The sequence below is a fragment of the Arvicola amphibius genome, chromosome 2, assembly GCF_903992535.2.
Source record: "Arvicola amphibius chromosome 2, mArvAmp1.2, whole genome shotgun sequence".
NCBI classification, from domain to species: domain Eukaryota; kingdom Metazoa; phylum Chordata; class Mammalia; order Rodentia; family Cricetidae; genus Arvicola; species Arvicola amphibius.
In genome coordinates this window covers 170751030-170777772 of record NC_052048.2, presented here as the reverse complement: position 1 = coordinate 170777772, position 26743 = coordinate 170751030, and the positions used below count along the sequence as shown (strand labels likewise).

The 26743-nt window shown below is 40.4% G+C and overlaps 1 protein-coding gene across 8 annotated transcripts in view; it reads left to right on the top strand.

Moving 5' to 3' along the window:
* The window catches only part of Cadps2 (calcium dependent secretion activator 2), a 510179-nt gene that overhangs the window by 441214 nt on the left and 42222 nt on the right, over positions 1 to 26743 (top strand). For 2 of the 8 annotated variants that reach the window (XM_038320973.1, XM_038320975.1), the window contains 6 exons: positions 1455 to 1596; positions 1715 to 1834; positions 7264 to 7419; positions 8834 to 8981; positions 9785 to 9799; positions 16243 to 16317. In XM_038320973.1, the coding sequence (XP_038176901.1) occupies positions 1455 to 1596; positions 1715 to 1834; positions 7264 to 7419; positions 8834 to 8981; positions 9785 to 9799; positions 16243 to 16317 (656 nt within the window). The remainder of the gene's footprint in view (positions 1 to 1454; positions 1597 to 1714; positions 1835 to 7263; positions 7420 to 8833; positions 8982 to 9784; positions 9800 to 16242; positions 16318 to 26743) is intronic. The other 6 variants (XM_038320974.1, XM_038320981.1, XM_038320976.1 and 3 more) reach the window with 3 other exon arrangements.

Here is a 26743-nt window from a genome sequence, read left to right as displayed (position 1 = left end):
CTACTCTTCCCTTTCCTGACTGTGTTCCTTATCTTTGTAGGACACAAGCTCAGTCCCCTTGAAGTTTTATGCTAGCTGTTTCTTCCACCCAGTAAACCCCTCCCCGCTACAGAGTTCCCATGGGAAAATTCTGATATTCAGATTAAATTTAAATCCCAGCTCATCTCTTCACATATGTCTCTCCTGACCAATGACTGCATGTGTGAGAGAGTTTGTACATGTGTGTGCAAACATGCATGTGTGCATGTGTGTGTTTTGAGACAGGGTTTCTCTATGTAACTCTGGCTGTCCTGAAACTCACTCTGCAAATCAGACTGGCCTTGCATTCACAGAGATCAACCTGCCTCTGCTTCTCAAGTGCTGATGTGGTAACTATGTATATTTTTAATGAGTATATTTTCAGTTTGAAGATATAAAGCATTCATAAATGTGTTTAGGATATATTCATTTGAGAAACATTTACAATGTATACTAATACTAATCAAAATATTAAAATTCCTTCAATCTTAGTTAGCATTGCTTAGTACTTTGCTGCAGAGTCTGTTCTTTCCAGGTGCAGCTTAGCCTCATCCTGCGACCTGTTTTAATGAAATTGTGACCTTTGTATGGAAAAACATCAATCTCCAGGAAGAAATAGGTGCACCCTGTCCAATAGTCTTAACCAAGTAGAACATAATGTAAGACTTCTACAGTCCCTCTACAAAGAGTGTTCCAAACCTTAATTCTTCAGACTAATTGGAAACTGAGGGATAAAATGTGCTGTTTTTAAATACAGAGGTATCAGGAATGATCGTGGAGGTCAGTGGTAGAGCATTTACCTAATATACAAAAACCCTAGGTTCAACCCCCAGAACCACTAAAGACACAAAAAAGTAATGAACTAATTTGAATACTCAGAAATAAATCTCCAAGTACCTAAAAAAAAAACTCGTGAATCAGAATAAATATTCCTGGAACCACAGCCATCCTCCCAGGTGAATGCAAAAGTATAGTTCTTAGATGTAATCAAGCTTACCTCACATAATTGAACAGGTTTAGCTTTTGCGTCCGTGATCCACAGCCTAGCAAGGGTATTCTGACTCTGCTTAATTGCTGCATTTACATGTGTCAGGACCTTCTGAGGAGGCAGCAGCTCCCTTGAATTTACAGTAAGTGGTCATGTGCCTATGTGTTAAATCTCTTAGGAAGTACAAACATACCACCTGCTTAGAATATTTTACAGAAATACAATCTATTTTTGTTTTGACAAGCGTCTATGTAAGGCTAATTATAATTTTGAGATAATTTCCACGATATAATATTCAATATAAAGAACAAAATCCATTATCATCTATCTGTATTCTGTCAGTTTTCCCCTGTGAGACTTTTTCAGAAAAAAGAAATTCCGCCCATTTTTTTTTTCCTGAGTAGCTGATATCTCTCTGACAAATACTGTTTCTTCTTGCCTCTTCCAGCGCTTTTGTGTAATGGAAAATTTCACAAACATTTGCAAGAGATCTTCGTGCCCTTGGTTGTCCGCTACGTGGACCTGATGGAGTCTGCCATCGCCCAGTCTATCCACAGAGGTTTTGAGCAGGAGACGTGGCAGCCTGTCAAGTAGGTACTCCGGTGTCCATAGCGCACCGGTCCTGGTCTCGACCTTATGACTTTACCTACAGCCGTCTGTGGTTATCGCTGATGGTGCCCCCTTCCCACGTTGTTTGTTTCTTTGCAGGAATATCGCCAACAGTCTTCCCAATGTAGCTCTTCCAAAAGTTGCAAGTCTGCCTCTTAATCTTCCACAGATTCCTAGCTTTTCTGCTCCTCCGTGGATGGCTTCTTTATATGAGTCCACGTGTGTATCCCTCACTTACTTCCTGGTGTTGTGTTAGCTAGTGCATGGCCCGGGCTGTCTTCTGTGCAGATGTGTTCAGAGTGCATGGCGTCTATCATTGTTGGTTGAGGAGTACTGTCTTTGGTTTTATGCGTTTGAGTGTTTTAAGCTATGAAGCTGAGCTTAGCATATTGATGATAAGCGATAGAGGTTGAAAGAAAGACAACACGCTGGCTATATGTTGTTCGTGTCTATTCTGTGTGGCAGATTCTTTTTTTTTTTTTTTTCTTTTAATCCCAGGGTGTAGAATCTGTACTAAGTAGTTCAACCCTGAATTTCCTATGTTGGTAATTGTGGTAAATTCAAGGATGCTTGCGTTCAGCTTTCTTACTGCCCACATCCTTGACTTCGTACATGAAGAAAACCATCAGGAAAGGATTTCAATTGCATCATATTGAGTGGTTTTTATCTTAGTGTTAACAACAAAGAAGCAGAATTAGACCTTGCAGGGAAGTAAGTGCTCCCAATACCAGGATGTTCTTCTGCCGTTCCTTTCCTGATTAAATTGAAAAACTTGCGATTTTAAGGTATTCTTGATACCTTTAAAAGCCACACTTATTTACTCCACCGTGTGGCGAGCCTACCTACTACAGACTAAGAGTTATTATGGGAAAGGGCTCTAAAATTGAATAGGTCTCACCTTAAACCTTAACTTGTGAATCATAAATCTTTCTTAGCCTCACTTTCCTTGGTTTGAAAATGGTTGATTTCTAATTTATAGATAGTTTGGGGGGGGGGGGGAAGCAAGATCACTGTATAAAAGTGTCTGGCACATACTAAGCTTTTTATAAATAATTACTGCCGGAACATGTTAGGTGTCCAAGAAATGCTAATTACTTCTCTGTATTATCATTGTTGCTGGCAGTCCCATCGTTATTATTTACAGTTTTCCTCTTTTGGAAAGTCAGAGCCTTATAGCAATCTCATGAAGTTATACACTTAGTTTACAGTTGTAAAAAGTCAGTAAATCTTTTGCCCATGATCTCCTCCTAATTCAGTTAGCACAACTATAAAACAAAAATTACAGAGAATTTATCCATGTGTTCAGAATTTACTGTGTTCTAGATATAGTGCCAAGTTCCTGATCTCATGTTAGCATTATAACCACTCTGTAAGGTAAGTGCCACTATCTCCATTTCACAGTTTAAAAAGTGTCATTCCCGAGTAAATTAACAAGAGAAAAAAAGCTAAAATTGATAGGCAAATTGTAAGTGATAGCAAAAATTTGAACCCACACTCATTGGCCCTCTAAAGCCTTCACACGCTTCACTTTTTATTCTGCTTCAGCAGAACAGACTGCTCAGAAACTTAACTAGCTTTCTCTGTACCCACCACCCACCATCAAATCTATTCTATCCTGTATATATCCAGTCAGGAAAACAAAGAGAAAGAGACCAAGAAAGAGAGCAATAGCCTGTGAAAAACTTCGGTAGCATTCTCCCAAGTTAAACACCATTATAGACGGAAAACACAGCTAGGTTATAGTCCTACATGTCAGTATTTTTCTTAGAGTTAGTTGCTTTGTGCCCTTGGACTATTTAGAGTGATTTCTGTGTGCACTCAGAAATTACCTTTACAGGATAAGGAACCTTTCTAAATTTATGATTTTGGTCTGTCTACTGGTGTATAATTTACTTTTCTTCCTCCTTCTCCATTTTACTAGGACAGTGTTGTGGGCATTATCCTGTATAATTTAGTTTCTTATTGCTATTCTGTTAGCTTGGAGGCATATGTGAAACCTGAGCCCTTTCTTTTGTTGTTGTTGGAACCCTTAACAAAGTGACATACATCTTAAGACAGGAATCATGGCAAGTGCCTAATGATGCCTTCATTGTCTTAGGCAAATACAAAATGTAAAAAGTTGATCTCCATGATATTTACCAAGATTATTAGTTTCTTTGTTGTCATAGTGACCGTGATTATTCATAATGTTATGATGTTATTGCAATTCTTATTTTACATTGGTGTATGTTTATTGTATAACACGATGAGTTTCATTCTGAAAGTCTTACACATATGGATCATACTTTACTCTGATAAATCATGGCCCACCCTTCATGTCCCCTCCTCTTCCAGTGGTCCCCGTTCTGTTCCCAAATAGTTTCCCACTTCTACTTTCAGGTCTTTTTTTTTTTTTGTAAGTCTAAGCCCAGAGTATTGGAAACACCATGTAACACTTGTCTTTCTTAGCCTGGCATTTTTATATTCATTTTCCTACTGTGTAAATCAGTTCTTGGTGTTTTGTTATAAGACATTGAGGAATAAGAAATATTTCCATTTTGTGTTAAAATTAAAAGCATTTACTACCAGTAGAATGAAAAAAGTGCTTTGAGCAACTCAACTAAGGTGATCGATCAGTAAGAGAGCAAGCCTCTAATGTAGGCCCTAGTTTTGACCCCAACACCAATAAATAAATAAACAAATAAAAAGGTGGCTTTGACAGAGTTTCCCCCGGGCTGGCATTATAGCCTCTGGCTGATGTGTCATCAATACCGGCCATCTTTGGAAGCTTCTTGGGCATAGAAGCAGAGATGATGCCAGTGCCTCTTGGAACCAGGATAAGCCATACAACACAGGTCCACAGCAACCTCTGACCTTGCACAGAACAGTATATGGCTTGCCAATCTCTCCCCCCAAGTAGCCTCTCCACACAGGAATGATGGAAAGCTTGACCAAGGTGATGCCCCTCAGATGGCAGTGGCTACCTCATTGGAGTACTTAACTCCAAGACCAACATGTCCATTATAGTCCTTAATAATGACAAAAGCCTTGAACTTGGTCCTCTGTAGCCAGAGTCTGCTTCTGCACTGGCATGACACTTAGAACATCATCCTTCAGGGATGTTCCTAGGAAAAATTCAATGTGGTGGTCCAGCTTGGTGATGGGATCCACTCCTTGTCTTCATCTTTACCTCCATGAGCCTTGCAGCCTTGACCATGACCACAGCCTCTACAATGACCAGGAATCCTCCACAGAAGCTGCCGTATCCTCCTAATCCCAGGCCCTGGGTGCAGATGCACCCACGTCATCTGCCATTTAATGCTTTCCCAGAGAAGAAGGCTCCCAATGTTTTTAAAAAAGAAAGATCCAGATGATCCCTTCCCATCTCTCTTATTCTCTAGATAGAGTCATCATTTGGGAAGGGGTAGCAATACAGATGATTGTCATTAGCCCTGCAGATAATGTCACTGAGCTAAATTTCTACTGACTTAGAGAATTTATCAGCATCTATGATTCACATTTGAGTTCTTTAATCTGTAAGTAATATTTTTAGGACTAGGTCACTGATTAGAAATAATCTTAAATGCAAAGTCTCTGAATAAATTGCAGGTTATCTGCAATCCAGAGAAAACTTATTTATATTTTTTTTCATCTATTTAATTATAACAGACACTTATTAGGCCACTTAAATTTCCAGTTAACCACATTGCTTGTCTCTCATTTTAACATAGCATTAAGCAGAAGAAAACCACGTTCATGTCTTTATCAAGTAGAATTCACATTTTGTGTCAAAAAAAATTAATAGAATTATCTTGACTGTGAGATCTTGTTTTGTTTTGATGATAATTTTTGTTGGTGGTGTATTGCACATTTCTAAAGTTACAGTCCTCCCAAATTTATAAGCCTCTTGCCGAGTACCTCCAGCTGAAGCATAGATCTTCGAGCTATACCCACTGGATACATGAGGCGAGACTGCCTGCCCTGTTGTTCTTCGCATGTCTTTCTTGGGCATGTGATCCATGGGAAGAGGGCATTGTCTTGCACATTCTTCACAGCGGTGTCAGTGCAGCTCTGTCAGGAATTTACTGACGCTGCATGCAGCACACGTTAAGGCGCAGAGACAGTCAGTCCGGACAATTCGGCGGGTGCTGTTCAGTTTCGTCATGATTGGTCCCCTGAGAACTTCCCTCCGAAGACAACCTGGCTAGACCAGGAGATCCTGAGAAATTGCTGGCAGAACGGGTAGGGATAGCAACTTAAATTGGAGACAGAGCTGAGACAGTGAGGCCAGGGTGCAGGGCAGAAACCAAGCTTTTAATTAGCCAGGGCAAGGGTGACTTTTCTACAGCTCGCTAATTAAGTTATATTTAGCTAAACATTGTGGTCGTTTAAAATAATTTGGTTTAAAGTCTCCAGTGTGCCCTTGTAATAAATGGGTTTTATTTTTTGCATTTTGTTTTGCAAAGTAAGAATATAAATTTAGTGTAATAAATGTGAAGCAGTTATTAGGACATTGAGAACAAATAAGTCAGGCCTTGCTCAGGTTTTTTTTTTTTTCTTTTTACTTCTGCTTTGCTCTGATTTTGCGATTGAGGCTCAATATGTTCTAATGTAGGAGTATTTTACTTTCAAACATCTGTCATCCTATCAGCTGGATACTTGGCTCATGGAAAGTAGTGATGGTATCAGTTACTCAAATAACATGTGAACTCTGCTGCAGATTACCTTCATATATGGTGTGAAAATAGCGTTTCCTAGAGTACTTTCCTCACTGTAATGAATGCTGGCTAAGTCATGCATAAAGACTGGAAATGCATGATTTTGCTCCAACTTCAGAGCACCTCAAATACCATTTCTGTGTTAGACCATTTCTGTAATATTAGATTTTAGTCATAAGCTAGAAGCAGCACAAAGCAGTTCAAACTAAAAGGTTTGCCTTCCTACCTAACCTATTATTTTCTGTGTGCTCCGTTCTTGTGACAGAGGCCACAGTGATGACAGAGGAATAGGTACATGGATGACAGTAGGGTATTAATAGGTGTGAGCATACAAGTTTTCTTGCATAAAACACTTTTCCAATTCTGGAAGAGAAGATAATTTTATGTATTCATCATTATCTTAGAAATTGGTAAAGAATGCTTAAAGTATCTATCCTATGCACAGCTTGATTTTTTATTGTTGTTTGGTTTTTTGAGACAGGGTTTCTTTGTATAACAGTCCTAGCTGTCTTGGAACTAGCCCTTGTAGACCAGGCTGGCCTCGAACTCATAAAGATTCATCTGCTTCCGCCTCCGCCTCCGCCTCCGCCTCCGCCTCCGCCTCCGCCTCCGCCTCCGCCTCCTAAAGGCTTGTGACCCCACTGCCCGGCTATACAGCTTGATTTCTTATCTTTTGTCTTTGTACCCAGTTTTGTCCCCTTTGCAAAAACTCACTACTGCATCTATTTCTCTCATTTTTTTTTTTTTTTTTTTTTTTTCCTTACCCCGTTAAGAAGTTGAAAGGAGGACTTAGAACGCCAACCCAAGAGAACCCTGGCTCATGAGAGATTGTATGTGGTCTATTCTTCACTGATGGCAATAGCACAGAAAGGAAAATCAGCGGATGGGTGGTCCATGTTGTTGTTAACACTGCAAGTTCATAGTGCTCTTTGTTCTTCCTCTTCCTTCTAGTAATGGCTCAGCAACATCTGAAGACCTGTTCTGGAAACTTGATGCACTGCAGATGTTTGTCTATGACCTGCATTGGCCAGAACAAGAATTTGCCCACCACTTAGAGCAGAGACTTAAACTTATGGCCAGTGATATGATAGAGGCCTGTGTCAAAAGGTAGATGTGTGTTTCAAGTTGCTGCTTGCTATGCTAGCCCCCGCCATGCCACAGTGTATCAAATCCCCGTTATTAATTACCACAGGGAAGAAATGAGTATGAACCACTGTTTCAAAATGTCCTGGATATTGCATTCTCTGACCTTAATTCTGAGAACCCATGGCATTGATGAACTCAGTCTGACGATACTGTTTCCAAGTCTCCCACCCATTTCTCTAATCAGTAGCACCTACACCATATTAATCACATCGACCATGCGTGTCTCTCTGGGAGTACTGTGATTTATATTCCCGAAATAGCATCTCCTCAGACATCCAGAAACAGTCTACTGAGTTCTTATGCCTTATGTATTGTGTCTGTGTGCAGTGAAGTTGTCAGATAAACTCAAAATACAATTAGCACCATCCCCGTTCTGAGGTTACGCACTGCTTTCTGGAATTCGCCAGTTACATCAGACGATGTAGCAATGTGCATTCCTCAGCACTTAACCAGAAAGAAGTCAAAGACTTCAGAGGCTTGCAAATATCCTTATATTTGTAAACAGTTCTTGCAATGTTAGCATAGCATGCTAATAAGTCAAATGTCTCCTGTGCCTCTACTTATGATGTGTTTACTTGTGTCTTTGATTTGGCCGGGGGGGATGCACATGAGTAACACTCAAATATTAGCTGGAACAACTGAATACCCCTACCAAGTATCTAAACACATTGAGCCAAGAAATTCCAGTTTTTAGAGTAATGTGAATGCCCTCCTAAGACAAGACTGTGATTTGGATTATTTAATTTTTAAAACTCACTCAGCTGTGAGTTACAAGTCTCAGATCTGTAGGTCAGATTATGATGGTGGTGAGGTCTTTAACAAAAGCCTATCTATCTAAATTACCTGTTTCACAAGTTTTCACCTGTAACTTCAGGCATTTAAGAGGCAATTTGAATGACATAAAAGGATTGTCATTTTTTTGTGGTTTGTTAGTTTTCCAGCTTTTTGTTTCGTTCTGCATGAACACACAAAATGTCTTCTGCTTAAATGCAAAAAGAACATGTAGTTTTTCTACTTGGATATTAACTTAGGCAATAAGCAAAATTGCTATTAAATATGGTACATTAGATTTAACCAAAAGCTTCATTTGGATGTCTCTATTGCCTTGAATGGCTGCATAAACTAGCACTCAAAATACCACCTGGTGAAGAACACAAACTCTGTTCTTCTATAGAAACATCACAGTCGAAGCCTTTTTGAGAAACCTGCATAGAACAGCCCAGCTGGTCCCAGTTCCCTATTCCCTAGCTCCACCGTGCTACTTGCTCTGTTTCTGCTTGTCTTATATTATCAGCTTGTAGAACTGATTTCACTTTTACAAATGGGTAGGATGTATGTCGGGATCTCTTACTCTAATTCGTGTTTTAATAACTAGAACAAGAGCTGCGTTTGAACTCAAGCTGCAAAAGGCAAACAAAACCACCGACTTGCGCATCCCAGCTTCCGTGTGCACCATGTTTAATGTGTTAGTGGATGCTAAAAAGCAAAGCACCAAGCTTTGTGCCCTGGATGGAGGACAAGAGGTAAGTCCTAGGGGACAGTAGTCAGCAGGGAGGATCCTCTGCTCTGGACAGCCTCTCCTTTTGTTTATAAGCCTGCTAAAACTTCCCAAGTGGTCTTTAATTTCCCGTATACCATTTTGGTGTTGATGATTTACATAAACCTTGCTTGTTCCAAGCAAATAAGAAAGCTAAAATTATGCCTAATTTGTTTATACAAATTTAGAAGACTCAGAGTTTGCATCCATAAAAGCAAGGCACAAATATTATAGCATATGGAAAACTTTATTTATACAGAAGTTTCCTTTTTTAAGGATCAAGTAGACACTAGTTCTTACTGGGCCAAGTGAGTTTGCTCCGTGGGTAAGGGTCTCCGAACTTGCCACCAAACCCAGTGACCTCAGTTTCATCCTTGGGACCCACGTAGTGGGACTGAAATTGCTACAAGTTGTACTTTTTCCTCTACACAATGCCAAGAGCCCCCACACACACCTCTACCTCCATAAACATGCATGCAGAATAAATTAAAATGCAGCTTAAATTTCAATAAACATACTAGTTCTCGGTAATAAAAATTTCATTATTTCACTTTTTTTTTGTTTGATCATTTTAAACTCCAAACTGCCACATCATCTTACCTCATGATTTGTTTTTGTCGAAAGTGTTGATTGGGTAAAAACAGATCCGTATTTGTAGATTGTGTGTTTACATTTTTACATTGACATTTTGTGTCCCTTCCTGTTGTCATTACTTTTTTCATCGTTTCTTTGTTCTTCCCCATGTTCTCCTTCATCATTACCTCATTTTTCCTCCATCACATGATCCAGTTTAGGAGCCAATGGGTAAGTCTCCTGTTTTGTTTCGGTTTGGTTTGGAGTTTTCTACGTTCATGGGTGGGGGAGAGTGTTGTTTGTTTTTGGAAAAACCAAACTTCCATTTTAGAGTTATGTAATCTTTGCTTTCATCTTTTTCAAATTAAAATAATAATCTATTTTCAAGTTTTTTAATACTTCTAGCGTATCTACAAAATTAACAGCGTGTAGATGCTTGTACTTTAAAAGATGTCAGACAGGAACTTTTTCTCTCGGGGTACAGAATCTACAAACTATTCTTACATTTTGAAAAGATAAAATTACTTAAAGCCAAGTGAATTCAGCATCCTTTAAACCAAAGTCCAAATAAATATGCAGGGAGAGTGACTTATTATTTTCAAGTATGTAGATACAGTTTATACTTTCTGTAGAATATAGAGTTGGAGCTTTAGGTGACCATGAACCCTATGTCAGGGTAACTCCTAAGTACTGGTACCAGGGGGCTACACCCATGCACAATGTCACTTCATACGGAAGAGTACAAATGTGGATTTCAATGACCCTCAATAACCTGGGATGTAAGTATCAGCCTCCACTGGTAGGGAGGAATCAGTCAGCACCATGAGACTCACCCTAACCCCTGAAAGATTGCCCTACAGTGGTACCTGATCTTTGGAGGTTAAGGCCCTCGAATCATGCATACACGATTGACCAGATTGCATTCTGTTATTGTCATTATTCAGTATTTTTTTCTTCTGTTACCATATTCATTCCTATAAGTCACTCTGCTGAAACCTAAAAGCCAAATATCAGGACCTTACTTACTTACTTAGCTAGCAATTTTATAGACTTGGCCAAGCACAAAGGAAGCTGAGAATACCTATTGTGTGAACTTCTTTCTTATTTAACCCAAGTAGAGATATTAGCTATTTAGATTTCATTTATAGTCATGTATATAAGCTCAATTTTTCTGTGTGCAATTAAGGAAGAAAATATATTTCTAATACCATATCATACAGCCATACAAATATATAAGTAACTGATCTGCCAGTGTTACAGAATGTTCACTAGTTATTGTGTGAGCACACACAACCTGATTATTGCTTCTTATTATCCAAACGAGTAAGCCTCTGGCATGGATGCTAATGACCCCTAATCACCTCTTCATGTTTTTCAACACCCAGATGTAAGCCTTTGCTGTCAATCTGAGAATATTACCTTAAGTGGCTTCATAGGCTCATTGTTCTCTCATCTAGATTATGGAATCATCTTCCCACAAATACTGAGCGAATATATTAGTTCTAATATGTACACAGTACCTACAATGTACCAGGCTCTTGCTAAATATGCGTCGAACAAATGAACAGGTTGATGTATTATCACTGCTCCAAAATTCTTCGTCTGCAAGAAATGATTCATTCTACTATTTAAAAGAGAAGTAGCCACTGCATACACACACGACAAGCCAGGTGATTCTTTACATTAAGAAGTGAGTCGTTTTGAAGAGTAATCTGCTACTATTCATTATGTCTGCACCTGTACCTTCTCACCAGAGACAATTAGTCAGCTGCAACTTTCACACAATTAATGTAGTTCAAATTGTGCAGGTGTAAAACCTATTAGCAACCCTGAAAAGTGGTAAACAAGTACAAAAGAAAAGGATTGTAATGCTGCTTTTAATCTCCAACAGATACACTTAAAGAATTGTTCAGTTCCTCCCACCCTCCGCGTCCCTGTCTCTCTGTTTCTGTCTGTCTTTCTGTCTCTGTCTCTCTCCCTATGTCTCCCTATCTATGTCTCCCTCTGCTCTCTCTGTCTCTTCTCTTTCTCCGTCGCTTTCCGTCTCTTTCTCTGTTTCTCTCTGTCTCTGTCTCTCTCCTCTCTGCCATGTTTTGAAATTGCTCCAGAGAGAAACAGAGTTGTTAACAAAACTAGATTAATGGACAGTTCAGAACCATGTAAAACATGTACTATGCATGAAATTATGAAGGAAGCAGAAAATGAAGCTAACTCACTGAACGCTGGTAATTTGTTATGAATATATTGTCATTGAAGAAATTAAAAATCCCTCCACTCCTGACCACACCGAAGACCTGCCTGTGTCCCCAGATCGCAATTCTATTTTCTTTTGTGATACATGATGATGCAAAGGTGCTCTCTGAGGCCCAGAATAGGGGTTAATGAAGTAATTAGTGACTGAATGGTCTGCTCACGTGACAGGTGTTTATAATGAGTCAGCAGTCTTAGGTCAGTCCCGCAGGACCGATGTTGGGATCATAAAACCACCACATTGTTTAAAATCCTTAGTATCCAATTACTATAGAAAGGCAGATGACTACCTATGCTGTAGACCTCCATCTGCCCTCTGAGCCACTTCACCCTGGTCCCATTGACTGAGAATGAAGAAGTGAGAATGTGAACAAATCAGTGAGTAGCTCAGGTGAACCAGTGGTCCTACCTGGACAGGATTAGTTATCAGTTAAAGGGGAGTTTTCCCATTCCCAGAAGCAGCAGACCAATCCTACTAAAATGCAACCCAAAACAAGGGCCAAAGTCTAGGCTGCACTGGCGTTTGGTCAGTCTCAGTGTCTAACATATTTGCATGCGAACAGTACAGTGCAATGATGTTATCCACCTGAGTGCAGCCATGCCAGGATTTTAAATGTGCCTGAGCTGTGGAGCAAGGATTTCTAAATGATTGCCCAAATGTAAATTGAGATTCAGTCTCGAAGAAAAAAAGATATAACCTGTTTGCTTTTGAGGGCAGATGTGGGAAAAAAAGATCAGCTTGCAACTGAGCTACACTCGGCCAACACTGTGGTACTTAGGACTAGCAGTTTGACTTGAACTAGCCCAATAAGAATATTTTTAAATAAGATGTAAATGTTTTTTACAAGAACTTACAAAGGTTTTGAAGCTGGGGAGATGGCTTAATCAGCAAAGTGCTTGCTATATGAGCATAAGGAGCTGAATTCAGTCCCCTGAAGCCACCTGCAAATGCTTGAGATGCAGGGTTGCACTCTGAGATCATGGAGGCAGAAACAGAAGGACCCCTGGGATGTGTTGGTTTGCATGTCTAGCCAAATTGGAAATCCCCCAGACCATTGAGAGACCCTGTAACAGCAAACAAGGTGAACAACTGCCAAAGAATGGCCCAAGGTTGATTCCTATCATGCATGTATATATATATATATATATATATATATATATATACCCATACACACATGTGCACATGTGCGCGCGCGCACACACACACACACACACACACACACACACACATACATCATTTATAGAAGTTTTTGTAGTCAGGGACAAGAACTTTCTAAATTTTTATCAACGATGTTATCTATTCATTGAAGTGGAAAACAATGTTTTGGTTTTAGCTTAGGCAATAAAGATAGCTTTGCAGAAAAATTCTGTTTGTTGCTATCTTGTGATTCAGAGTGTTACCTTTTATCTTGGGAAGCTACCAGGTCTATTGAATAATTTACTAGCTTTCGTATACCTGTATTGGCATACCCATATAACCCATACCTATGGTTTACTGTCTTTGCAGAATGGATACCTAAAATATGGATGTTCATACTACATTTTGGCTGGGGTTCCCAGATGAAGGGATGAATCTATACAGCTGACTCCCATAGTGTTTAAATCTAGTGACCCCCCCATACTTATTGGCCTCTGAAATAATAGATTAAAGGTTTTGATCCTTTTGTTTTTTGTTTTAACTTTACTCATTCTTTTTTTTAAATATTTATTTATTATGTATACAATATTCTGTCTGTATGCCTGCAGGCCAGAACAGGGCACCAGACCTCTTTACAGATGGTTGTGAGCCACCATGTGGTTGCTGGAAATTGAACTCAGGACCTTTGGAAGAGCAGGCAATGCTCTTAACCTCTGAGCCATCTCTCCAGCCCACTTTACTCATTCTTATACGTTCATTTCTCTCTCTCATCCTTTCTTCTCATGCTCTGTGTCTATATCAGGAATCAAAGAAAGTATATCAATATGTTATACATTACCAGAATTTCTTGACCCCCAAGGTTCATTGACTTTCTAAGCCTTTCGGTAAAAGGAGTATAAATAGCTTCTTGAGTGGCTCATGACTGATTTTAAGAATGGCCGGAATTAATCCAATGCAAAAATTTAATGTGTAACCTCTATTATCTTATATGTACTAGCATTCTGAGACATTTTGTTTCTTGAGAATTAAAATATCGAAGCTGGAGAGATGACTCAGTAGTTAAAAGCAGTGGCTGTACGTCTAGAGGATCTGAGTTCAACTCTTAGCACCCACATGTTGGTTCACACCGTCTAGAACTCCAGACCCAGAAAATCCATGCCTTCTACTGGCCTCCTGTGGCACCAAACAGGCAAGACATATAGGCAAGAGATCCATACACCTACGAAGAATAAATGCAATAAAATATTTTTTTAAATATTTAAAGAGTGAAAATATGAAATAAATGGCAAGTAGAGCATTGAGGCCCAGGCATGTTTAAGAACATGTTTGAGAGGCCGCGGGGCCTCAGTAGCACCTCCCTGTTGTGGAGTGTTTCCATTTTGGTGGAATGTAAGAAGCTGCATCCCTGTCTCCTGTATCTCTTTCCAGTTCCTCCCCACAGAGGGGACAATGACTGCTGTTTCATTCCCTTGTGCTGCACAGACACAGGTCTGGAGCAGGGACGTGAAAGGGGAGAGGCAGAACTCATTTGCATAAGCTCTTTCAACACCCAGTTCCTTGTGCAGCTTTTGACTGGGCTGGGAGGCCCTTCTGCAAGGGTGTCTGTTGGGTCTCACCCTACAAATCACTTAGTCCGAGTGCTGAAACCGTTGCATTAGCCCTGATGCGTGTTCATGATCCAGGGCATTAACTGTTTAAGTAAATCTCAACTACCTACCAGTCAGCTTGTTTGACTGAACATCACTCTTTTGCTTCAAATTTGTTTTTTTTTTTTTAATTGTCTCATTTCCTATACCAACATCAAACATTCCAGCTCTCCTGCAGTGTAAATTCACCCACTATGTCCAAACGCCTGTTCTCTTTGTCCTCTGGGGACCAAAGCTTTGGGAGGCAGCAAGGTTTTAAGTGAACCAGACAAGTACTACATACCAGAAATCTCAGTGATCAAGTGCATGTGGTTAATTTGAGACTAATGTCAATACACACACACACACACACACACACACACACACACACCGGGGGAGTGCGGGGGAGGAGAGAGAAAAGGAAAGAAAATAACTTGGAAGCTCCAACATTATTCCTCATTATTTACACAAGGAGATGATGACCACTTTAGCTATTAGAGCCCTTGAGGGTATGGGGATCATTCCCTCGTATTCCAAAGCAAGCCTGAGTTGATGTTTTGTTCTGTGTGGAAACTTTGAGACATGTTTTCCGAAGGAAGAAAAATGGCTTTCAAACACATCGAACTTAGGGAACCATTCAGCTGGCAGCTGTGAAGCTGGTCTAATGTTTATCCTGACATGAGTACTTTTAGGCTGTGCATTATGCGCTCTGTTCCTGGAAGCCTTGATCATCAGGATAGGGTTAGTCTTTACAAGTCGCATTTTCTGTGAAGTGGCCATTGGGGACAATCTGCTGTCAGATAAATGCTTCCAAAGAAAGAATTACTGTTTAAATAGAGGTGCCTACATATGCCAGGAAGCCCAAGCTCCTGCTAATTTAATAAAGGAACCTTCTAGTAATCTTTAGAGAAGAAAGCAAAAGCGGGAGTCTTTCAGGTTTATTTTAAATACATCCTCTTTGTGTTTATTTAAAGACATCTTGTTCGTGAGGAAGCAGTAATAAAGCTATGGGGAGTGGTGCCGTTTCATTATAGCTTTTATGGCCTATTAATTTGTTACCATCTATTCCCTTTTGTTGATGAAATTTTAATTTTGCCCTTGCTTGAACATGTTGTAAGAATTGTATACGCTGCTGCTTCTGGGCTGACAAAAAAAAAAAAAAAAAAAAAAAAAAAAAAAGTCTCCTTTTAGGGAGAACAATTGGCAGCACATTTTATTTCTAGAGCACATTTAAAATAACTTATGAATGAGAGTTGCCAGACATGAAATGCTGTATTAATTAAATCTCTTTTGAGTCCCCTTGTTTCTCTGGCTAAACCAACCCTTTAGAAAAATACAGGGCCACCTTCATTACAGAGGAGAAGACAAAAAGCACCCTCCACATTCCTCTGCCTGAATACAGATAACGACTCCATTCAGCCGCCGTAATAACCCCATTAGCTGCTTAACTCAACAGCGCACATGGGAAAATTTTCCAACCGCAACGTAAAAAGTGTTGCCTGGATGGATCGTTGTTGTCACAGCTTTGTCCTTTTAATGTTCAAAACGATCCTTTTTAAGTAAATTTGATATGCCGTAACTAGTTGCTTTATAACCGTCATGACTTACAGCAAAGAATTCATGTCCGTACCCACTAATGCATTTTGTCTTTTCAAACCTAGCAACAGTACCATTCAAAAATAGATGATTTGATTGACAGCACTGTGAGAGAAATCATTGCTCTGCTGGTTTCAAAGGTAATGTATTGTTTTTCTCCTTTGCAAATAAAATTAAGAAATGATCTTCGAGTGAGAATTTTTGATATCTCTTACTTTTCTAAATATCTAAGTGTGAAATCATAGTTTAAAAATAAATGTGACTGGGGTATAACTTAGTGCCAGAGTGCCGACCTGGCATGCACAAGGCCCAGGATTCGATCACTAGCAATACAAAGTAAGTAAATACATGTGTGAGTGCACACACATAGACACAAACACAAACACATGAAGCGAAGTTGTTTCTGTTTTGAGAAAAAACTCCACACAAGAAAATAAACACTGTGTTAACACTGTGGGGATTGATTGGTTTGATTGCTTGTGTGAAGAATTTGGTCATTTCTTGGAGGGTTTTCCTGTGAAAAACAGTTCTTCTTTCCAAGAGTTCTTTATTATATCACATTCACGCTCGCTGTTTTCCTTTCAGAGCAAATCTGAGTATCCTCAGTCTACGAATTTAGCCTGTTTGTTGTAGATCTCCCTAGGGCTGGAGATCTAGCCTTAAGCACAGACAAAGCCAGCAGGATCGTATCAGAACTTCACCCCAAAAATTTTCTGCTTGGTGCTTAGAATGCCTTTGATAAATGCAATGGTATTTCATTGTATAAATGAAAGTCAGGAATAAATGGCTTTGCCATTTAGCAGTTAAGTGACTTAGATGCCACTAAGACATAACAGATGGCCACAGGTATAATGTGCAAAGACTGGGCATGTTCAGAGGCATGGCCACAAACATAGGTATCATTTGAAATCAAAGCTTACTAGGGAAATGATGCTGACAGCACCAAGAACTTAAAGAGGTTGAGAAGTCATTGGCTAATGGGTTCAAGGTCCCAGCCACATGAGATAGATAAGAACCTTACACTAAGAGCAATTATGTTTGTGATTCTTGAATCATCTAATCCAAAACACCGAGAATAGATGAGCTTATAATGATCTCATCGGGAAGAAGAGATGATGGGAAAATTAAGTATTCTGTGTTGAAGCACACAGTGTATAAATGTACCAAAACATTATATACTCTGTAAAGATGAACAATTATTAATTGGCTTTTAAATGCTGGAGAAAGAAAATGGATATTCTCTCAGTGCAACTTTGACATGAGCAGTTGCATCTAGCCCTTCAAGGTTTTATCTCCAAGACATTCAGAAGAGGTTTCATAAAGCAACTGAAAGAATATATCCCCTGCAGAGAAAAACCAACACCAGTTTTATGAGTAACTGATATGTTGTTTAGCTAACAATATAAAAATATTAATCTTCCCTGGGCATGGTGGTGCATGTTTTTAGTTCCAGTACTCAGGAGGCAGAGGCAGGCAGATCTCTGTGAGTTCAAGTCCAGCCTGGTAAGTTCCAGGACAGCCACAGCTATTATACAGAGAAACCCTGCCTTGAAAAAAAACAAGACAAAATCAATCTTCATTAATAATTTAAGGAGTGTGGATACCAGCTTTTCCAATAAATGAACTTAGATGATTTTAAGTTAACACTGTTGAAAAGCATGAACTGAGCCACTTAAGTTTCTTGTGTAAAGGATCTAAATTGTTACAGCCTGTTTGTAAAGTATTTCAGAAATATCAAATGTGTTAATGTCCCTTTGCCTTTTTGCATATTTCAGAGTACTCAGAGATGTACCAATTATATCTATTTTGACTTTTGTTGTGTCAGCCATCTATATTAATCTATGATTTGGGGAGTCTTAATGATAAAGTATATTTTAAAATATAGTAGAAAGTGGGTAAAAGATGAGCCCTTGAAAGAGTGACGTATGACCTGGGTCCACACCCCAGGGTTCACAGAGGTTGTACTGCGTAGTAAGATTATGATCTGGGTTCACACCCCAGGGTTCAGAGGTTATGCTGGGTAGTGAGATTACAGTTGATTTTTTTTTCCTTTATGCATATGTTCCAAATTGTCTGGTTAAAGGTCTTGGGGTAAGAGATAACCATGAAGAAAAGTGGTTCTAGAATACTGCTGCCTGTATGCACTACTTTTCTTGATGCTCTGATCATATCCATGAGGAAGAGAACTCAAGGGAAGAAGGGTCTCCCTGAACTGACAGTTTCGGAAGCTACAGTTTATCATGTTCACAGAGTCAGGTCTGGTCGCACTGTGTCTGCAGTCAGAAACAGAGCAAGAATTCCTTGAATTTTCCTTCACTCTTTGATGCTGTTTTTTTCTCTCCTCTGATTAGATCCTAGTTTTAGATGACTTGGGCTTTTTGTTGTTGTTGTTGTTTAGTGTTTCTTTCTGTCCTTTATTAGCTGTTAAAGCTCTCTGTTGATTTTTTTTTCAATTCAGCCTTTATAGACCTCTACCATAGAGATTATTTTTATTATTGTCTCCTTATCAAACTTGTTATTTATGTGTTTTCCTGATTCCCCCAGCTCCTATGTCCTCATATAGTATAGTAAGCTGCTTTGTTAATATGATACGTTATTAATTATCTCAAAATTTTATACATGTATACACTGTATTTTGGTCATATTCTCATCAAATTCCTCCCATGACTCCTCCCAGGCCCACCCCAGATACAGTCCTCATCCATACAACCTTGTGTCCTTTTTTAATTTTAATAATCCACCAAGTCCAATTTGTGCTACCTATATATTTATGTGTATGAGGCCATCCAACAGAACACAGTAGACCTACCAGGAGCCACACCCTTAAAGAAAACTAACTCTCACCCCTCTAGATAGCATCAGTTTTCAACAGGTCCTCACCAAGGGGTAGGGGCTCATGTGCCCCTCCCACTCCAAGCTTGAACCCTGACTGTATTTAACTTGGTAGCTCTTGAGCAGACAACCGCAGCTTCTGGGAGCTCATCATTTAGTAGTCCCATTATATCCAGGAGATTTGTCTAGTTAGTCCTCTCCAATCTCTAGCTTTTTATCCTCCTCTTCCCAGATGGTCCCATTTGTGACTGAGTACTCTACAGTTACTTATTCAATATACTTTGACTAGTATTGAACTGCATTAACTGACAATCACCGTCCAAAAATAAAAACCCAAGCTGTCCATTGTGACCTGGAATCTGCACTAATCTATGGGCATGAGAATGTCAGTTTAGAGGGCAGGTTGACCCTATGCCCATTAACAAAATAATAGTAGTAGATTAGCTTATGAACTCTACAACCATGGATTCTTAGCTAGATTTACAGCACTAAGCATGTATTTCCTCCTGTGGAACTGGTCATTAATCTACTCTGAAAGAGTTGGGCACTCCCATAGCATCTCTGCTGCTATCGAGCCCTTGGGCATATCTTGCCACACTGGTTGCCATTGTAGTTTACAGGGTTCACAGCTGCATCCCCTCCCTTTGGCCTGAATAGCACCTTCCAGTGTGAAAGCCAATCACCAACACGGAGGAATCTTCCTGGCCAGTATCACCTTGATGTCTTCATTTCCTCTGACCAAAGTGAGTGGTGTCTTCAGCAATGGGGTCTCAGTAAGCTTCTTCAGGGTGATTGCTTTGAATTCTGTATCAGACACTTTGTGCATTCCACTTATTGAGGATGGATAGAGGTTTATTTTATTTCTTTGGTTGTATCATCCTCTGATTTCCTCATCCATGTGTTGGTGCTTATCCCTCCAAACAACCAATTGCTTTGTCCAGTATTTACAAATTATCTTTAGAAAGAAACACCTTTCATCAGTCGCCATGGGAAGAAATTTTGTTTGAGCCAACTGACATGGTCTCCAAGTGGGCCAGCTGCCAGGGTCTGAGGAGTGGATAAATGGTGGGTTTATTCATTAAGGAAAGAAAATATTTTTATGAACCAGTTCTTAGATGTCAACATGCCAGAAAATTACGTGTGAGCTGTTAAAATGCATTGTACAATACCTTAGTCTTCGTTGTCTCTAAATGAGACATCTGGGAAGAGGAGAAGGGCCTATACTTAATATAAACATCCTTCCCTTTCTATTCCAAAAAATAGTTGGAGATGTACTAGGGTTTGTTCCACTTCAAATGTCTGATAGAATTAGACTGTAAGTTTGTCTAGCCCTGGGCTTGTCTTTGTTTAGCTTGGTTTTACTTCTATGACAGTTTCAACTCATTATTTATTGTTGATATGTTACACCTTTTTGCTTCAATTTGGAATTTGGCTATGTGTTACATATTTTTCAGTTTACTGCAGTTTAAGTTTTCAAATATTCTTAAATGATGGGCTGGAAAGATGGCTTAGCAGTAAGAATACTGGCTGCTCTTCCAGACAGCTCAGGTTTGATTCCCAGTACCCACTGGCAGCTCACGGCTGTCCGTAACTCCAGTCCCAGCAATATGATGCCCTCTTCTGGCCTCCTCAGGCACTAGGCACTCACGTGGGTACAGATACACATGTAGGCAAAACCCCTGTACACATACAATACATAATAAAATTTTTAAAATACACTCCTTAATGAACCTATTTGTGTATAGTCTCTCCCTCCTCTGTCTGTCTGTCTGTCCATCTGTCTCTGTGGTATGTGTGTCTCCATCTCTCACTCACTTGCTCTTCTGTTTATTTATTTATCTGGGTCTTTTCTCTCTTTTAATGAGTTTGGCTACGGGTTGATCAATTTTATTTTTTTATAAGAATAACTCTCCATTTTACTCTTTTATGTCACTATTATTTGCCTCTCTGGCTTTTACTTATATCTGCTAATTATGGATTTTGTTGAGACCTTGTGCATTGTTAATTTATTATTTGTGTTTTTTAACATAGTCACTCAGTGCTTTCCTGCATTGGTGTATCTCACAGTTTCTGGTAGCTGGGTTTCCATTTTTGTGTTTTTCAGATTTTTTATTAGTGTTTTTTTAAGTATGTATGTCTGTGTGTGGGTATGCACACACACGTGTAAGAGACCCGCAGAGCCAGAAGCTTCAGATGCCCCATGTTCTGGCGGTGGAAAACTACCTGACGCGAGGGCCGGGAACTTGCTCTGTAGACCAGGATGACCTTGAACTCTGTAGAGGTCAGCCTGCCTCTGCCTCCCGTGTGCTGGGGTAAAAGCATGCGTTGTCACGACCAGGCTAATGCAGATAATCTTAGGGCAGAAGCTTGTATGCTTTAAGTACTATTTAAATGTTAATCCATGTTATTATTGTTGCTCTCGCTTTTGACTACAAGCCCATATTTCCAGTGGCCTCCTGTCTACCTCCACAATTCAGTTTTTGTGAGAATGTGAGCAGCAACTTAAACCTCAGTGCTGTTCCTCGGCATTTTCTGAGTCCATTGTTTGATGTTAATTGTCTCCACATTGTAAAAGCATCTTCATCCTAGGATCCTTGCCTTCTTAGAATCCTCTGAGGCTCCTCACAGGAGAGGGTACCAGAGCCTATGGAATCAATCTTCTGGACATGCCCTTTTCTGCTCCACTCTATTCTCACTGCTACCCTTTTTTTCAATCTTTGTTTAAACCTATACCTCGGAGATTGCCACCATGCTTCCCTTCCACTAGTCAGGCCTCTACAGTGCAGCTGGAGTGCCTTTCAGAACACAAGGGAGGCCATGCCTTCAAGGTGCTCCCTGTGGTCAGCTGCACCTTACGGCTTTGCCATTGTTTTCTCGGTTGTACCTTTCACTTGAGTTTTGTGAATGTCCCATGAGAGGCGGTTGCTGCATTTGGAGAGCGCTGACTAGATGTTTATGGTGACATGGTGTTTGAGAGGACATTTGACTTCCCTTAACCTGCCCTAGTAATTCGGAGTAACGCCACACAGAAGATTAAGAATCCTCAGAGTAGTTTGGAAGAGGTTCACGCATGCACTGGGTGTCACCTCCATGTCTTTTTCAGTCCCATCCCTTTTGTCCCTCAGACAACTCCTACTCACATCCCAGGCTCTAGTGCTTCCAGCATTCTAGTGACTTCTCTGTTGCCTGTACGTTTTCACAACCAACTCCCTGCTCAGAAGCTCTTTCTCCCTTTATTCTTTTTTTTAAGATTTATTTATTTATTATGTATACAACATTCTGCCTCCATGTATGCCCCCGTGCCAGAGGAGGGCACCAGACCTCATTACAGATGGTTGTGAGCCACCATGTGGTTGCTGGGATTTGAACTCAAAACCTCTGGAAGAACAGCCAATGCTCTTAACCTCTGAGCCCTCTCGCCAGCCCTCCCTTTATTCTTGTAATCCCACTGAAATACTCTCCGATTTCCTTCCTAGATGCCATCTGACCCTCCTAGCCAAGTTAAATTTGTTTACCCACACCTTCCTCCATCAGTTACCATGTGTCCACATGTGAGCCTCTCTGTCTCTTGCAGTCAAGAATCTCATTCTCTTTCTCCATTAAATTCTATACTGTGTGGAATGCTTCTCATGCAACGCTGTTTGTTGAGTGACTAATAGTAAAAGAATATGAAAGTCACATCTGGAAAATACTAAGCAAACCTGCTTCAGTGCCAGGGCTCTGGGTCGGTTCTGTCTGTTACATGGAACATTGAATAAATCGCTTTTCATGGGAGTACCTTTTGTTTTAAAAGATTTAAATGGAAAAGACAAGAAAAGAAGCATTGACTCTCACAATCCTGAGGCATCCAAGATTTTCAAGATACAGCTGTGTGCCAGGCAGTGTGCTCAATGCCAGGGATACGGTGCTAGCAAAACAGTCAAGGTCCTGCTCTTTGGGGAGCTGTCTGAACCCTTGGGAGAAATGAGCTAACAAACATTCCATGCAGATGGGTGTACGGTGTATCACAAACCGTATGACACAGTGGCTCATGTAGTTGGACGACAGCGCAGCTTTTCTCAAGCAGAAGCTGTGTTCTAAACAATGAAAGAGTCAACCAGAAAAAAGAGGGACATAGCGGTTAGGTGGAAGACGCTGCAGGCACCAGGGCCTGGTGTAAAATGAAGCTGAAAGAGGTGAGGAGAAGCTGATAGGATGTGCTAAGGAGTTTTGAGCCTTGATCCCAAGAGCAGTAGGAAGTCACTGAAAAGATGGGAGAGGTGCAAGGTGGGGTGAAGAATTAACCAGCTCTGTATTAGAAGATGCGTCGGATGGCCTATAGCAAATAGACTTCACAGACGGTTTCTACTTTGACCTCTAGGAAACTAATCCCAAGCATTTAAGATGTATCATGAGCAGGATTTACCACAGTGCCAAGGTGGCGGCAAACATTGAGGGCTACCCTTAGGTTTATGACATGATTCACAGAAAAGAATCAAGTGTCTTCCGGTGATTCAGGTGCCCTGCAAAGAGAAACAGATTTGGAAAGAAGGGTCCTGATGACATGATAGGTCACAGTATGATTAAGTTTGAGATATCCAAGGGAGATGCCAGTGGAGATCCTTAGATACGGAGGGGGGAGGGGAAGTGGATGGGCTGAAATTATCAATGTGATAATTTGAAATGACGCACCCTCGGTAGCTGTTACCCCCAGCCCTGAGGGGCTGTAACTGCAGCCCCCAGAGGAGAAGTGGAAAGCAGAAGGGAACTGAGAACATTTTTACCAAGCAGAAAAAAAAATGGTAGATAGAACACTAACTCTAAATCTAATGCTAAATGTTATAGCTATTGCCACTTTATGTTAAAAATTAGTTAAGTCGCTCAAAATTTGGGATAATAAGAGAAACAACACGTAACACTCATTGAAGTTAAGCTGTTCTGACTGAGAGAAAGGTCGGGAGCCCCATCTGTGTGGCCTCATCTCCCCAGGGTGGAGCTGGTGCCCACATTACGGTTCCCCCATTTACAAATGAGAGAAGAGACAATTGAGGTCATACTAAGAGAACCGAACTGGCCCCTTAAACCTGTATCATTTCTACAGCTCCCTACAGAACTCAAGAAGATCACAAAGGGAAAGAGTGGCAACACCACCCTCTAGTCTTCCTTGTGTATGGGTTGTGCAAGCCAGCCCAAAGGCCTGCACATCGGATGTTAGTTCCACACAGGCATGCACATCACAAGACTGGTTTGGACAGGTAGCTGGAGGTGGCAAGGGGGCCATCTGTAAGTCAGGAAGATGAAAATGGAAATCATTGCATGTAGTGGTGCAGATACAAAAAAAAAAAAAACTTGGGACATTGGTTCTTTGTCAAGAATTAAGAATACAAAAGTGAGCACCTTTCAGGATGTATTCTCATCATGGAGGCACTGTTTGTCTGGGTATGAATTAAAAGAGCATCACAAGAATGCTCAACTTCCTTGATCCTCAAATATTGTTGGAAAGGAAAAAAGGAGAACAGAATATTGTAAGGGAAATACTTTCTCACTGAGTATATAGATATAGATATGTAGATTCACAAAGTAATGTGTGGGTATACATGCTCTTTCTAAAAACATAGAATGCTTTATCCCGAATTCCTCTGAGGAATAAGATGGACAGAGAGTAAATATCACTTAACCACCTTGATATGATAATAATATCTTGCCAACTCAGCGTGGTAAAATTATTTTGATTAAATTTGCTTCTTTGGATCAGCGCCATATATGCAGAAGGTACCTGATTAAATCCAAGTATGTGCTTCAAAGGTATGGCAAATGCAGTTAAATGCAGTTAAGAGTTCTTCTCTGGGAGGTGGGAAATAAGACAGGCCACTGCACTGGGGAGAACAAAGGAAGAAGAAACAATGAAGAAAAACAGGGATTTGGTAACATCTGGACTAGGTGTAGTGTTTTGGACACAGTCTTAGGGATTCTTTGCAGGACAAGATACTTTACAAATAAACACAAGCACTACCCATCCTTCACATAGATGTCCATGATCTAGAAAGATGTTTTCAGGGCATCAAGGAACTGGCTTATGACTGGAGAAAAGACAGAGAAAGAGCTATCGTATTAGTGACATTCTGTTGAGGGAAGAACCTGTCTTATAGTCTCTGATTATCTGGTTGTATGTGAAATTTTAATACTAGTTAGTCCTGATCTGAACAAAAGCATCTGCTGGTCAATAGCCTGAGTCTCCCTTGTTTTTACCCACAATAACATGCTTTTTTGTGATCAGCCTTACTATGAATGACTGCCCTGTCTGTCAGAAAATTTAAACTTTGCAGCGGAAATGAAGTGATGCCGCTGGCCCTTGTTTACTTCATGGCTGAAGAGGCAGTAGCCGTGTGAAGAGCCCAGCAACCTGTCGTCCCCACCACTTCTCAGAGTTTGTGGTTTTTATATCCTGCTTTGAATATATGAATCACACAGCCTGTTGCAATGATTCTTCTATCCTCTTAAGATTCAGCAGGGTATTGAAAGCATCACGCCTTGTGGCACTCTGGTTTTGTTCCCCCAGTCGTTTCGGAGTGCCGTCATCTTGCGTTTCCTTGAGAGTATGTATCATGAGGCTAAGGCAGTAATTACCCAGACTCCAAGTGTTAAATGTTGCTCAAACAAACCCAGTGCATGACATCCACAATAAAGAACAGGGAAACAAAGAAATTGCAGTGTTTCAATCCAACCCAACACCCTCAGGAGAGCAGGCAGCACAAGGCAAAGACGTAAGTATTTATCATCTCCCAGAGCTGTATGGAGAAAGTTCAGGGGAAACAGTTAAAGATGCAGCAAGGAAGCTCAGCGTTTAGCTGGATTTCTTTGGATTCTTGCTGTTTTGTGCAATTAAAAGCCAAATGGAAAATGCGCCATCACTAATCTTGATTTTAATAAAGTCTGACTTGGAAGGTAGCCTTTCCATCACGAGGGCCGCAACAACAATCCTACAAAGGAAACCTTCCTGTAGGAACTGGGGCTCACTTGGTTGATCCCAGGGGTGCAATGTCTGTAAGCCTTTAGAGTCTCTCCGGTGTTTGTGCCTCCCTGGGGACCATTTGGGACAGGGAGGAACCCAAACAGAGACTTCCTGCTATTATTGAACTAAAAGCAAAGAACACTGTGCGTGGCATGACTGTGGTCTACACACAGGATTTATTCTGATATAGTCCAGCAGTGTTACATATCCTGAGACAGTAGGACAGGCTACCAGGTGCCTCAGTAGAGAAACTTCTTCCCTCAGTTCCTATCCAAGAGACTTCATAAGCATCGTTTCTTTGACTCCATGTCTGCCATCCTGCCATCCAAACCTCCATGGGGTTGTCTACCTTTTTTTTAAAACTGTAAACCTTTCAGAATCATTCTTTCTCTCCTCAAGTTTTGGCTTACCATGTGTCCAAATACATAAGCCACATCCGGCTCACGCCATGCCCATTTATGTTCATGTCATCTCCTTCCACAACTTTGTATGTGTCTGAAAAAAGAGACCAAGGGTCTCTTCCATACTTGTCTTTTCTGTCTTAGTTATTTAATGAATATTATAACAAAATAACATTCATCAAGCACTTCTTAGGTGCTAACTTTTTTTTTTTTTTTTACAGGATGATCTCAGTTTTCTCAGTTCGGTGGCACTATGGTCAAGAACTAGGGCAGGGGCTGGAGAGATGGCTCAGCAGTTAAGAGCATTGCCTGCTCCTCCAAAAGTCCTGAGTTCAATTCCCA